Raw genomic sequence first — 16,624 nt, forward strand, 5'->3', positions numbered from 1 at the left:
AAACGATTGTGCCAAGATATTCAATTAATTAATGAAGTATTGACGTTATCAGTCTTGGAATCTAGAATTTAAATGAAATTAATGAATAAATCATTATATAAGTAATTATTATTAATGATTTCGATTATTACATAATAATCACATAACAAACGATTCGACAGGCGCGTGTTAATAAAAACACAAACGGTCGTGAAACTTGGAGCATTTTCGTACTACAAAATTAATCTGATGCTACGCCTAAACTTAATTCGATTTATTGAAAGATAAGTGACAGATTGCGGTTATTATAGAAAGTTGCGCAATTACATTGAAGTCGCAGTATCTGGGTGGAAAAATATGAGCGGCGCAAGTTTTTGTTGGCATAGTCACTATGCGATTCACGACGAGATGACAGACTAGATCTCTCATGTCAGTCCAATGACCGAAACATGTCAAGGAAACTATCCGATTAGCAGTGTGTGTATGCGCACTCGTAAGAGTAACGGATTGAAAAATATATCGTACGGAAAGCACGAGACGTCGCAGAGACGGAGGAGCTACAATGATTCACGATTCATGCTTCTTTTTCCGATTCAATGTAAAATTTTCGAGAACGAATAGAGATCTCTCGGCTGTCCCTCGTTTCGAGGAGACTTTGCTGTCAAATTGCCAGAAGCCGATTTTCGACGCCCGGCTCTATTTATAAATGTCGTACAGACAAGCACATCATCATAAAACATTACTTAGCAGGCGCCAATTGTCATCGATCGAACAATGTAACGCGCCATCGACGATCAAATTTTGCAATTTAATCGCGCTCCTTGTCGAACCGTAGAACAAATGACAGAAAGCTTGCGCCAGGCGAAATTTTTCGCGGTTTTACTTATCTCCGCCGAAATTTATCGCGTATCTACACTAATTAGCATTGTAACAGATAAACGCATCGTTACAATGATGCTCGTACAGATAACGTTAAGATAAGTAATTTTGCTCGGAAACGATCTACATCGTTTTGGTAAACACTTGAAATTTAGTAAATCGTAAATTCTGTATACAACTCTACTTTTCGAAGTTTACAGTTAAAGTAATCTTTAACAATAACGAGTATATGTTAATGGTTCTTACATTAAGAACTGTATATTTTACCCCAAAAATGACATGAAACTTTGTTTTGTATTAATATATTTGATTTTTGTAAATTACGAAAAATTTGTTTTAAAAAACACAGTCTATTCCATTACCGATTAATAAACGGCGAAACTTTTGATATAACTCTCACTTAAGATTTTCTTTACGAATCGGTTACGCATATTCACACTTCGTGTTAAAGATCTAAACGCTCTGACGAGACGAAGATATCGTAGGTAGGCGACGATAAGAAGCAAAAGTAAATATACAACGCTCTGAGTTAGATAACCCGCACGACCCTTTTAGTGTCAAGAAGCCAGGAATGGAAGATTTCGTAACCAAAGAAACAGCTTTGAAGAACGTTTTCAATGAATAAGCTGTTCTTTTCAATGAATAAGCAATTCTTTTCTTTTGATTCGGACCAGTACCGACGCATTTATTTCTATAACTTTCGACTAAATTTCAGCTTAGTTCCTATCTCACTTCTACAATCGCTGCGAGGTGGTCTAAATGCAGACTAGCGATGGGAAGCGAATTGATTGATGAAATTTGTAAATAAATTCCAGTACTTCAGGTAAAATGATACTGATTGAGAAACTAAGGATATTTGGAATTAAAATAGGTATTTCCTATTTCGTATCTTTTTTTAGGAGACATAATAGGAGACATAAATCATGAACGCATTGTTCATTTTTAGAATAGGAAACGCAGTCAATAAAAGAAGGAATAGCTCTTCCTTATATTGTGATTGGTTGAATAGAAAGAGACAGAGACTGGCCGTCTTTGATCTCTCTTTATCGACCAATTTTATACACGAATGTTGCAATTCATACTCTATGTCTTTGTGTGATATAGGATCTGTTCTTTATTCCTGCACTATCTGAACTGATGCACACGGTATAAAACATATATTTGTTTCGCTTCAATTTATATTGCAGCATGTGCATCAGTTCAGGTAATGCAGGAATAAGAACAGACCCAGTATAATTCGGTGTACCGAAAGAAAAAAAAGAACAGGTGTTGTGAAGATCTCTTGACGCCGGTAGACTCTAGGATCTAAATTTAATGACATACGACAAATACACTTACACACATACGTACGTACGCAGAAAGAGAAAAAGAAAAAGAGGAAAGGGGAGAACTCGAGGCGCAAGCGCGAGACATGCGACTAGAATACGCGTTTGTCTCGTAATAAGTGCTCCACATGACGAAGCCGGAAAGATACTCGCTCTAGTGTCGCGTCGCGCTGAGTGCCGGTATTTTTAATATCGTCTCTATGTTTAGCCCCGGCGAATGGAACGTCATGCAGTCGTTGTCGTCTTCGTCGTCTTCGTGGCTAGCAGCGGGGAACAGGAAACGTCAGTCAGGTAGTCGTAGATGACTTGACGTGTAAGGTGTCAGCTATTGGCGACTCACATGCCGAACAAACGAACGAAAATACGTCATACCGATTTCTCGGCGCATCTCGCATTTTCGACATTTTTTAATTTTTTCCGATAAAAGAAAGGGATAATTTTCACGCTATGTTTTCTATGACCGAAATGAGAAAGGAATGTACCAGTCAGCGAGCAGGATGATTTTAACTACAGCCTAAAGCCTTAAAGTTTGATAAGCATGCGAGTTCAATCGATTCAGAGATACGCGTCCGCCAAAGATGGAGCTTCGGACATGAACGCGATTTGAAATGAGTTTAATTCACTTATCGATTCGTTGGAGATCACGAAAACACAGGTACGCGCATCGTTCATAAAATCTCGTTGATCGACCAGTTATGCGGAAGCGGAGAATCTAAATAGTGTGTGTGTGTGTGTGTGTGTGTGTGTGTGTGTGTGTTTTAGACCGGTTGCTTGAGACATGCAACTCAAGTATTCTTGTGTATAAATACAATTAAAGAAAAGGAAAATTTATATAATAATATTTCTTGATGATTATCTTTACCTTCTTGTATCTTCATTTGTTTGAATATTAATTTTTCTTTTAATTTATAACAATTGAAACAATCATTTTAGAAATCCTATAAATAAAAAATTTTAACTTTCGAAGAACTAAAAAAAACCATTCTAGTTTTTACAACTAAAAATAAGTAAAGATAATAAGTTAAAAATATGTAAAAAATAACTTATTGTCTCATACATCAAGTGAGTGAAATATAAGTTACTTTTAGAACTTATTTCCAAATGTAAAACTAATTTTAAAGAAATTGACTTATTAAAAAAATAAATTAAGACAATTAACATTTTCGTACAAATAATTATATACGTAGATTTCTCTTTAGAAAATTCTTTAAATATAATGACGCACTTCTAAAGACGTCATAAAAAATAACGGATTGTAGTCTAAGATATTTCACTTCATTGTTTATTTTACAAGCATAATGTGAAAAAAAAATTATTATTGACTTGTGAATAAGTTTCCAGTAAAAATCTAATATCTATAAGAAAAGAATGTCCGAGTGTGATTTTTTTTTAAGAAATTATGTCTTTATCTCTCATTTTAAGGGAATTAGAAATTTTTATATATATTTTTGATAAAAATTGTCTTCCTAAAATGACTAATTCAATTATTAAAATTAAATAAAAACTCTAAAGAGAAAAACATTTTTTTCAAACAATCCACTTCAATATTTTGTTTATCCTTTTTCCATCCTTGCTGTACAGAATAATGCAGAAGAAAAGGCAGAATAATCGAAGGCTAATTTGTCTTTTCTTCCGGTTAAATAGCATAACACTCTAAGTTTAGTTGTTTTTAAAATCTTAGTTTGGAAAAAAATATAAAATGTCCAGATGTCAAGAAGTCTTAAAGTTCATAATTTTTACATTTCTCTACTTCATAAGAATATAATGAATGTAAATCTAACTATAACACATAATAAATTATATAGTAAAAATACACCTATAAAATTAAAATTCATTTTGAACATCTCACCTACCAAACTTGTGTATCTTTAAACTACACACCTACCTATTTAAAGGTTAATAAATAATGAGAACACAATAAACAATATTTCGTTATCTAACGCGCGTGCGAAATTTGTCGGATAGACCTTTTAACTGGTATTAAACGTAAAATTCGAAGAAATTACGAGGACACTTAACGAAGCCGTGATAAATGGCTCAATGCAATTTCCTCCGTTATTAATAAATCTATTTATTTTTAGATAAACGAATAATTCGATAACAACCGATATGCCGGAGCTATCTAGCAAACTTTTATACAAGTATAGCGAGGAGAGTACTGACGATATACAAGGAAGAATAACACCGAGTTGTCGATCGTCATCGATATAATCATTAATGGATATACATCTAGCGCGATTTATAGTCATCGGAGCTGTTACCGCACGCATTTTATCGTTGTGTTAACACAAGTTACGGTAATGTTAAGCCTGATAAGTGAGTAACCTCAGGTGTACGCACTTCGAAAAAATGCACTTAATGACGAGCAAGCCCCATGAAAATAACTATAAATTGTTGACAATTGACTATGCTTTGAACTATTTACAAATTATTTAATGCAGAATTATTTACAAATTAACAGCTCGCAATCCGAATTATAAATCGTCTCCCGTTACTATTGATTTTCAGTAAAATTAATTCGATGACATAAAATTAATCAATGTTCAACACGGAAACGTCTCCTTCTTTGAGGAGCATCTCTGTGCATATTTATTGTAAGTAAATAGATTTTCATGTATTTCTGTTGTTTTATAAAACAGCATTCTGGTTTGTAGGTTATTATGTTGCTGCTAGATTAAGCTATACTGAAGCATTTTACCGACTCAACTTCCATATTTCACTCTTTTCAATCATCTATCATGTTTAATAGATAGCCACGGCAGTGTCGCTGTGCTTGGCTTAGCGCAGAGACACTACCGTGTCTCCAGATTACTCTGAAGTAATGAAGACTGGTATCAGTGTAAATTGTATTCTGACTTGGCTCATAATTCATGTGGCAATAAGAGAAATTTTCATTCCTTTCGCAATAAATGTTTTTAATTAGAAATATTATATTTTCCATTTTTCACACATTTATTAATTTTCTAAAAAAATAATATTTGTTAAAGGATGATATTTTGATTTTATTTGTATTAAAGCATATATAATTTAGTACTTGACTTTTTCAAAACAGGTAATGACTTTGTCAAAATCACGTTGTTTTTAAAGAGCTGAATTTCTTGTTCATGAAAAATAGTGATTAAATCTCTGTTAATGACTAAATATTATTTTTCTGTTAAATTGATCTTATATAGATAAATGAATACACTTAAGTAAGAAAGCGACCATATTTCCTTAACACCAGATTAAATTTTTTTTTCATGTTTTGAAAAAAAATGGCTCTTTCATGCCCACTCTCCCTTACCATGAATATACTACCTGTTCTGATGCTCTCGACTTTTTTGATGATTTATGGATGATGCTGAAACTAGTCGTCTTTTTCAGCCGCCTTTTCGCGCAGACCAGGAACGAATAACTTCGGGGCCCCGAGCATTATTCGTTCCTGCAGGCCTATTCTGTAACTCTTAACGCAAACTGCGTTGTCATTGTAACGTTGCTGTGCAGCTTTATCTTCATGGTAAAAAAGCTGCGCAGCGGCGTTATAATGACAACGAAATTTGTGTTAAGAGTTACAGAATAGATCTGCTGGTCTGCGCGAAAAGGCGGCTGAAAAAACGGCTAGTTTAGCGTCATGATTTATGACCGTATGAAGGGATGGAAAAGCGGAACCGACTATGGCTGCGTTCGGATGTTTCCGTGTTTGGAACACAGAGAGAATCAAGCTGACATCAAAGCTCTATCTCTATAGACATGGAAGAGATTGAAGAAATCTGGTCATGTGATCCCCGTCCTGATTGGACATGAGCATTCACGTGATGCAATTTGCCACTCTCGACTCGTGAAGTTCTCTACTACTACTCACTGCGCTCGATGAGTAGGAGCTATGGTCGGGACATATTGAAACATGTTGGAGTATGCGACGCAAACAAACCTCGATATACAACTGGTATTTCCTCTGTTTTCATTATTTTTTTTCCTTCTTTCTATGTTCTTAGAAGGGAGCTCTAAAATATTCTCTTTGCAATAGATCGTATATATTTCTGCATACAATTACATATTCTACACACATCGGCGCAGGAGCGTTTTGTTAGAGGAAGGCAGTCACGAAAGAACCTAAGCGAAGATTACTACCACGATACAGAAACACAAAATGTATTATCGTACATCAGGCTCTTTAATAAGGCCTCGCTGTCTAAATATACTATATAACTTCGAGGCAATGAATATGCAAAGTGTTAGTTAAAAGTAAATATTAATTATACTAGATAAATTAACTGTGTAACGTCATTTATCTTAAAGGAACAATCAGTTAGCTATTTCCATATTATCGTTAAAGTATGCAAATGTCTTAAAATGAAATCAATGCTTTCTATTGCAAAAAAAAAGCCATTATACTTTATTATTCTACTACTCTAGAAATAATCTTTTCGCAGCTAAAAGAACTGAATATCCTTTAATAAACTATCTTATAATGGAACAAATGTCGAGTATCTATTTTCGATTTGTGTCATTGTATATCTCTGCATTTATAAACGATGTTGATTCCCAACGATTCGATGACAATAATTCACTGTGTATTTCGCTGTCATTCAATGAAAAACTGCTTATATTATATATGCTAATAAAAATAATGACTTTTTTCTACAGTATACAAATAATGTTTAATTTATTTCATTCTGCCTACATTACAAAACAATAGTTATTTAGTATCAGTAGTAGTAGCATAGTCTTGATTGTCATTCTATATTTTAATAAATTCTTTGATAGAATCTTACTTTAAAAAGTAAAAATTGAACCAATCTTGAGCAAAGTGACTCAATTTTCAATCTTTGGCCCAGTTCCACAACTCACGGTTAACTCTCAATCGAGATTCAACTTATTTCTCATCTCTTTCCAATTCTAGAATTAAAAAGAGACAATGAACCTCGGTTAAGAGTTAACCGTGAGTTGTGAAACTGGGGTTTAAGAATGAGATTTCACTCTTTAGAATGAGATTCACACCGTAACTTTTAGAGAATACATTTGCTAGTATGTCATACCGAAAGTTGTGTGTGTGTGTGTGTGTCAAACCGAAGTAAATTCAAAATATTCATTATTTTTCACTCAAATAAATCCCGACATGGATTTCTCATAAAATATCTACGGGGATACTATAAAAAAATTAATTATGCTTAAATTCCAAAACTGTGTGTGTATTTCTAAGAATCGCGCAATTTGCGAAACGTCGAGGGTCTCGAGTTCGCGAGCGTCTATAATCGTGTCGTTGCTCGACGCTTGGTGCAACCTCTCCTCCTCGAGAGGGGGACAAGAGATACGGAACGAAGAGCTCCTAAGAAGTTGCGACCTCATCGTAAAACGTTACGTAACACCGATAGCGCCACTTCGTGTGCCCCGCGCTTCTGACAGCCGGTCGCGCGCGTCGTCTTATCACGTCGCCACACTGCGTCGCGTATCGTCGTGCGACGCCAGCCGAGAACACGATTCAAGGTTGACCGCCGTTGGGATAATCACGAATCTATGGGAAAGTACATACAATATACGAGATATCGAAGAAGCGGGCGGCGCGTACGGATGGGCAAAACTAGAAATCCTCGAGTAAAAGATTTGGACGTTTGGTCTGTCATTTTTCGGGATCTGCTTAAGATAGAATGAGATAAATTATGTATAAGATAGAATGACATATCCACGCATCTCATTCTATCTTACACATCTATTCTATCTAAATCTATTTTAAGCAAGTCTCGAAAAATATGGCGGACCAATCAGAAGTTGTCTAAATAATGTCGATCTCTTTTGAGCATCTCTAGACAAAAGAAACTGTGCAGAACAAACGAAATTCGCGTGCGAGCGTAACGAGTGAGGCAACGAATGACTGCACCAAAATGTCACGAAATGAACGAAGGACTCGAAGGAGGCACGAACGCATGGAGATTCTGTCTCTTTTCTCTTTTCTCTCTTTCGATAGCAATTATTATTGCGCGCATTACGCAATTCTTTCGCCACTTTTCTCGGCGCGCTACTGGCCAATGACCAGGACTAGATAACGCGCGCGCCCCACTTTACGGACTTGCTAATCTTGGACTATAACTCGAACTAGATTCCTCCGAGTTATGGTTCTCCTTCTTCTTCTCTTTCTCCTCTTTCCTCTCTTTCTCTCTCTAATGATATTATCGTCCTGAAAATCAGATTCTGCGCAAATTAATATGTCTCCTCGTCGCACTTTTGACTTTACTGTGAAATACCATTATCCGTGAAGATGTAAAAATTTATATGGATCTTTTATGACTTTTACGTGATTCTACAAGGTTTGGACGTGTATATGTGCATCTAATGATTTCTCGGATTTTCCAAATCTCGACAAGATGAAATAGAATATATAATAAATAGAAAAATAGATAAATAGAAAAACGAGATTTCTCGTTTTTTAACCTAGTTACATTTTTAATTTTGTGTTTACAATATCGAGAGAGCGGATTACGTCTATTAATATTTTAATTAAACGTTTTGAACAAAATATTTAAAGATGTCGTAAACAAGAATCTCTTAATTACATATTTGCATGACATTTTGATAAATAAACTAGCGATAGTTTCAGTAATTCTGAAATTATCGAAAAGACAGGATAAGTAATTCGAAAATGAGCAAATTGAAATGTATTGTTCAGTTAATCTATTTCACGATTCCTTTTTTATCTTTCCTTTGTAGCTTTCCTATCTTTATCGGAAAATAGTTAAAAATACATGGATCTCCTCCAAAAATTTTTCCTCTAATTTTTTAAGACGGATATTGAGTGAATGAGTTTTATCTAAGAATGTCCCCTTCATTAAGTTTCATTAAAAGAAAAAAATAATTCAAAACTTGTTCTTCAAGAAATAACGCTAAAATAAGCGGACGTGAATTATGAAATATTTTCTAGCTGAATGTATATATGTATGTATGTCACAGTCAAAGAGTTAACTCAGTAAATGTATGTACACTTATTAAAGTCTGCTGTAGTCAATGTATTGACTAGTAAGTGTATATGTTTACTAAAGTTAACACTTTGACTATGACATATACATATAATGTAAAAAAATATACATTTATAAGTAGTTTAAAGATAAAATATATATATATACATTTTTTTTAAAAAGCTAAAAATATGACTGATTACATGGTTCAATGATATATCAAAGATCTCGGCAAGGCCATTTCCATAAGAAAGAATTCTTCACAGACACAGATATAATTATTCATATCGTAAAAAATACCTTTTTCATTTTTAAAAGTGTCTCTTGATTATTATGTCATTTATGCAACCAGACAATGTCAGTCTTTTTTTCTTTTATATTATTTATTTTTCATATTAATTCTTAGATAGACGTGTGTATATTTCTTTTGTATTATGTTAATAAGTATAATTTCTCTTGCACAGAAAGAACGGTTTTGTTGAAGTATCTAAAATTTTAGCTACATACCAATCTGAAAATAGTTCTGTAGGTCCATCAAAATAATTATGTAAGACGCTTAAACTGGTTGCTAGAATGTTTGAAAGACAACGGCAACACGGTTCATTGCATTTTTCTGTCGAAGGTCTCAGTATTTGTTTGAGATTAATTGCTTATTAAAATTGTCCATGTAGAAAATATAAAAATCTTGATGACTTCCTTTTTTTTAGATAAGAATATTGAAAAATATTAAAAATTCGCGAGTTAACACGTGTTTTTAGAAAGTGATGTTTCTAGAAGTGTTTTTTCCGCTCAAACAAGTTGAATAAAAATGTAATTTTTAATGAAATCGATTTATTTTAGTTTACGCGATAGCCACGCAAATAAATTTTAAGAAAAAATTTTGTTTTTTTATTTCAAACTATTGGTTTTCGAGATATCGTGCCAATCATTTGGTCATCTCATTTTTTCAACGCTGCGCCTTTCTAATTTCTTGGAATTTTGGAATGAAAATATTACTGTAAAAATTTTTTTCATATATTGACATGTATATTAATAAATATGTAAAAAATTAGAATCATATGTCTTATAGTTTTCTTTCCAAAAAAAGAAAATTCCAAAAAAGACCTTATTTTTAGTGTGGTTACACCAGAATGTACGCTTATAAGAATTTTAAGAATGAAAATGACAAGATGTTCGCGTCGAACGAATATCTCGCTTTAATTAATGATGTTAATTATTAAACATCTCATATACCGAAAACATATCATATAACATATTCGAGCTATTACAGTTGCGATTATCAAGACTTTAATTTATTACTGATTATTATTGTTGAGGGATCATTTTTAAGAAACTATACTATGTTACAACAATTTTATATATCTTGACTCATATTACACACAAAGGACTAATACGAGTCTCGCTGTCAACGGAGATCTAGTTTGAATAATTTTGATTGTTATATATTCGTTTGGACATGGTGTGACAAAACTATTTCGACTGTAATAATCTCGAAGAGGACGAATGATATTTTTAGAATGTTACCTCATTTTGACATATTAGACTGTAGATTTTAATAATTTATTTTATTTTATTGTATTCATGTTGTACTGAGGAAGACTCTGTGAGTCGAAACGATTACGGAATTATTTTTATGTGTTAATTATAATTAAATAGTTATTATTCTAACATCTCTTTTTGCTCGTTTATTGGTTATTATCAAGATTTTTATATTAAAATATTTTATTTCTTATACAAACTTATTGTGAAGACTAATGTTTAATTTATTAACTTTTATTACTTAATAGTAGTGTGAAGTTTACTTTAGACGTGTGTGAATTGAACTAAGAACTATATATCTTTTATGATTATTTCTTATACACATTTATACAAGGCTCTTAACCGTCCAGAGATTGGTACATCTAAAATATGTAATTTCGTGAGAAAGAACAGAAGTGAGAAAGAACAGAAGATATGAAAAAAATGTGACAGAATTAACATTCTTTTGATACACCCAAAAAAAAGTATGTTTAAATTAAAGAAATCGTTTTTTCGTTGATTTGTTTAAGATGAAGTAAAAATACCTTTGAAGAAAAAAAGAATTTACTTTTTAGGAAAAAGAACAAAAAATACACAGTGGAAAATCCTATATCAAAATTGACGTGTCACGTTTTTTTGAAGCATCTTTTCAAAGGGGTGTTGGAGTACTCCGATTTCGATATGCTTCGTATTCGGGGGTTTTATATTTATGTTAAATTTAACGTGCTCCAGACGGTCCACTCAAATTTTTATTAATTTAACACGAGATGAATATTAAAATTTAACAATAGTTATTAGAGGTGGCTCGATTACATAAAACATACATACATAAAATGACTGTATGCTCATTTATGTTAGATGTAGTGCTGGCGTTTGCAGCCACCACATTAGATGAATATTAGAACTATTAGTTAGAAAGTAATACAAATATTATATAAAAAAAGAAAATTAGCACAAAAAACATAATACTGTCATAATTTGTAAGCAAATTGTGGAAGTATATTTTTTCAGTAAAATTAATATTTATGATATGTTAAATTAACACATATTTTATTCATTTATTTTAGAACTTATATTTTAAGACATATTATAAATATCAATTACCACAAAATATTTAAATAATATAACCACATATTAAATTTACATTCAAATTTATTAAAAATTTAACACGATTTGAGTGGACCGTTTCTAACACAAATATAAAGTTTTTTACTATGTACATATAACAAAAAATTCTGAAATAAAGATGCGAACGAAAAAGACTATTTACTTTCTTTATGGTAAAAGGTTGACGCATGGCTGAGTTGGTAGGCAAGAACGAACTAATCTTTTTTATTATGTTTACAAACACACCGCGCGAAATAAAATATAAATCTATGCTTGAAACGCGAGGACGTGGTCGACAAAAGAATTACACGAGGTCCATACTTCAATAAAAGAACTCGAGGCTCAACGAAGGAATTAAAAAGGTGCTTCTACCATTCCTTAGAATAAAGACCATGACACACAAAAAACTTAAAGCAGTAAGACGTAAACAGTAAGAAAATCAACATGTTGGATTAGCTACTATTTACGTTATGGCTTTACGGATTCTCGTGATTGATCAATTCGCTTACGGCTTTTTTTGTGTGCCATGGCCTTAAAACCTTTTCACCTGACGCTACAACGCTCATTTTCAGTTCAAAACAGGTCAAAATTGACGCTTGATATTCGTCAGATAAAAATTCAGCCTAAAGTCGCGCATATACGTAGCGAAAGAAAACCGAACGAACAGCGAATACAAAACTTTGTGTTGTTATTTGTTACATAAAAGTTGCACAAATTTAATTATGTGCAACGAACATCGAATCTGATCGAATGCTAGTATTCGGTGCAATCAAGAAAAAGAATAAACTGCTCACAAACACAAACACGAATGTCCGAACATTCGCGTTCGATGTTTGCTAGGTATATACGCGGCTTAATATGTATCAACAAAAAATAAAAAAAATCAGGGCAATACAAATAATAATATGTATCCTCACCCTATTTGCCCGTTTTTGCTGGACGAATTTTTCAAGTCTATTGATCGGCTTTTTCGAACCTATTCATAAAGAAAGGTCTTGCCGAGAATTAACACGTGTCATGCATGTATATTTGAGCGCTCACTTAAAGAAATTCAAAGTTAAATTCAAAAGAAGTTAAGAAATGGAAATGTAAGTATGTCAGAAATGTCAAACAATTGGAAACCACTTCAATAGTAATTGCACCGCCTTAAGGCCGCAGCACACACTTTTGTATAACGCATAGTGCATAAACGAATCAATTAATCACAATCTTTCCTTTCCTCCCATTCCATGGAAAAGAAGAATTTTGATTGATTGATTCCTTTATGCACTATGCATTATGCAAGAGTGCATGCTGCGGCCTTCATTCTCGAAAAATCTTACATACAAAATTATTAGGAAAATCTATAATATACATGACGTGTACTGGAGTATTTTTGTATATTTTCGCATGCGATATTTTTCGAGAATACAGGAGCTGCTTATATAAGTATTGCAATAAGAAAACAGCAATAAGAAAACTTTCTTCTATAATACAAGTGGAAAAAAGACTTTCTTTGTTGTAAATGCGGAAGAAAGAAATGTCAGATGCTACAAGCGGACATTTTCTTTGTTACAAAAGTCATCAGAAGAGGAAATTGTTAGACGGCATTTTTTATATATTCGTGTACAGTAATTAATTAAGATGTGTTTAAGGAACCTCGCGCTCAAGATGGAGCGTGACCAAATCCGCGAATCCTGGAGCACCCCGCCGAAGGTGCTCCAGCCAATTCTAACGGAAGCGGTGGTAATCGCAACTTCGCGATTCAAACAACGCCGACCTTTTCGAAAGATCAAAATGATGACATATCCTGTACTAGAGAGGTCTAGATCTCTTTCCAGAAGGTCGGCACTTACAAAACCATGCGAAAAGCGGCCACGTTGGTTCATCTCGCCATAATACTTGTTAGCAACGTTCCACGCGCTTTTCTTGTCGCCTATTCGCATACGTGTACGATCAGTCTTAGTGGTGAATAAATCACGCAGATTTTCTCACGCGCACTTTTCTTTATTGCTCCTCACATCTCCTGACACCAGATTACCATCCTATCCATCGAACAACTATTTCGCACAAGGTGAGACCTTTTAGCCCGATCTACATAAGACGCAGAACGCAGGTCACAGGTCACAAGTGAAACGTGTATTTCAGATTATAATAGATCGCAGACCGCAAGGTGCACAGGACGCGAAAGTAAAGGTATATCCACACAACTTGCATAGCCGCATAAACATATACATAAAGAAAATTATCCAATTGCAGTTCTCTTTTAAAGTCGTACATAAAATATGATTGGATAATTTTCTTTATGCATACGTTTATGCGGCTATGCAAGTTTGTGTGGATATACCTTTACTTTCGCATCCTGCGCACCTTGCGGTCTGCGATCTATTATAATCTGAAATACATTTCACTTGTGACCTGTGACCTGCGTTCTGCGTCTTATGTCTGGTCTGGTTAAAAGGTCTCACCTTGTGCGATATAAAATGGGCTTAATGCTTCCAGCACAAAAGCTGAACTCTGCGCACCCAAATTTTCTGTATCGCCACGTCTCATCACGTGTGTTTTAACGTCCTATAATATGGAGAAATTTGCATGATAACTGCCGTTAAAGGACATACATCTCTTTTAAAAGTTAAAAATGTGTTAATATTTACTTAAAAAAAAAAAAATGCGATTATATATACATAAAACAGTTGTGTAACATCATATTTTTATTCAACAATACTTTTTGTGGTTTATTCATTGTATTTATTATCTTTTATTCCTATAACATTTCAACTTAAAAAATAATAACTATTTCAATTTTTTAGGAAAAATTCTTTAAGCATTTGAAATAATTTATACAAAATTACATTGCAATCCACTGATTACTTACTCTGTAAATAAACAAATAAGTAAATTTTTTCATATTTGTTTATTTATAGACTAATCAGTGAATTGCAATAAAACTTTGCATAAATCATCTTGAATACTTAAAGAATTACTCCAAAAAAATTGAGATTATTGTTATCATTTTTTAAGATAAAATGTTATAACAATAAAAAATAATGACAAATATATAGTAAATAAACTACAAAACGGTACTATTGAATAAAAAGACGTTACACAACTGTTTCATATGTATATAGTTTTCACATTAATTTTATCTAGAAAATATAAATACCAACACATTTTCAAATCGTGACAGAGATTGTTCGTGAGACATATATATATCCAGGAGCACATACCGCCCGCACGTTGAGCAAGAACGCGCGGGCGCACAGCATGTTACATTAATGAAGCGCGTTATAAAACAGCCGCTCGCCGAGCGAGGGAAAATCGTTCACTCACCGGCACGGTGACGACGCATCTCGCGGCTGCGAATTGGAGTGAAGTCGTACGGTCGGTCGATGTTTACAGCCGTATTACACGTACATCACAACTGTCAGATACCGGTGGTCAAAGTCAAAATACACAGAATGTCGAAAACGTGGCTGCTGCATCGTCGTTGTCACATCGTTTCGATTCAAAACGAAGGGGGGGGGGGAGCGTTTCTATTTTCCAGGATTCAGGATACGCGTTAAATGCGTAAATACTCCAATGCACGTGTCTCGTGGGACGACGAAAGGCCTTGTCAAGCCCGCGCGTGATAGCGCGTGGCGCCAAGCACACGCGCGCGAGTTTTCGCAAAGCGACGCGGCAGCGTGGACCTCGTGGCGTACAGCTAAAGAAATACAAGACAACACTTACTGGCGCGTGAGATATTCGTTCAGTCTTCTTCTCTTGTTAATTCCGTCCCCGATGTTGCCGTCCCAGTGGCTATACCTTGTCTCTTGTCAGCACGTTATTCTCTTTGCCGCTATGACAGCTATAACAGCGCAAGCGTTTAGCTCAGTTGTAGTTCCGCTGACAGCACACGAATGGCGTACCAAAACGCATCGAATAGTGACAGTAAAAAAACCCTATAGCGTATGTGACATAAACTATACTATACAACATATATGCCCGCATTCAGCTGACACAAGTTGTGCGCTCGCTGCTATTGATGTATTCTTCCAGATCTAAAATGCTGATTGGATAATCTAAAAGAATACACCAATAATAACAAGCGATCACTCAACTGTTGAGTCCGTTGAACGCAGCGCATATCTAAAGCCGGAAACACAATGAAAAGCACAGGCAATAGGAATAGGAAATAACAGATTTCAATCTATCAGAAATCATAAGTCTGTTCGTCTTGCTTAAACCTGCGATGCTTGTTTTTTTGCTCGCCATATGCTGGATTCACACTGCGTGTGATGGCTTTTGCTTCGTATCATCGGAATCCTGTTTTCTAATTGGTTGCAGAGCGTCGTACGACGCACATCGGATGCAGTGTGAATCCAGCATTAGAGCGGAATCTGTAGACATTACTCAAGATTCGAGATGGCCTTAAGCTAGTGCATGAACCAATCAGAGAGCCATATTAGCATTTTAAAGCCGGCATTCATAGTCGGTTCTTATTTCAAGACCGTCTTAAGTAATGCCTTAAAACGCTAATGTAGCCCTCTGATTGGTTCATGACTTCTTAAGACCGTACTTAAGACGGCCTTGAATATAAAATCTGACTATGAATACCGACCACTGATTGGCTTATGACATCTTAAGACTATCTCAAATATAAAGCGGGGTCTACAATAGAAGTCGTAGATGGTCGTGGAGTCTTAAGTCGTAGGAAACTGACCAATTCCAATCGAGTATTCTCCTTATATTTGATTGTGATTGGTTGGTTTCCTACGACTTAAGACTCCACGACCATCTACGACTTTAGAGGACCTTTTATGTGGTTGCGACAGATTTCCTATAACCTGAACAGTTCACGACTATCGTTTAAAGTTTACAGTGAACTTTAAACAATTAATATCTCGGTTTACAGTGTGACGTTTTTTT

The 16,624-nt window shown here is 34.3% G+C and overlaps 1 protein-coding gene and 1 long non-coding RNA gene across 2 annotated transcripts in view; one reads left to right on the forward strand and one right to left on the reverse strand.

Moving 5' to 3' along the window:
- LOC108757904 (homeobox protein TGIF2LX) overlaps positions 1–15,549 on the reverse strand; it is a 46,298-nt gene extending 30,749 nt beyond the window's left edge. The window contains exon 1 of the mRNA XM_018502599.1: positions 15,446–15,549. Coding sequence (XP_018358101.1) covers position 15,446 — 1 coding nt within the window. The 5' untranslated portion in view covers positions 15,447–15,549. The remainder of the gene's footprint in view (positions 1–15,445) is intronic.
- Positions 2,301–6,459, forward strand: LOC108757905 (uncharacterized). The gene is made up of 4 exons (XR_001939926.1): positions 2,301–2,838; positions 4,265–4,777; positions 5,815–6,108; positions 6,190–6,459. It is a non-coding gene; the product is annotated as an uncharacterized LOC108757905 (long non-coding RNA).
- Positions 15,550–16,624: the final 1,075 nt, after the last annotated feature.

This window comes from Trachymyrmex cornetzi, unplaced genomic scaffold (assembly GCF_001594075.2).
Source record: "Trachymyrmex cornetzi isolate Tcor2-1 unplaced genomic scaffold, Tcor1.1 scaffold147, whole genome shotgun sequence".
NCBI classification, from domain to species: domain Eukaryota; kingdom Metazoa; phylum Arthropoda; class Insecta; order Hymenoptera; family Formicidae; genus Trachymyrmex; species Trachymyrmex cornetzi.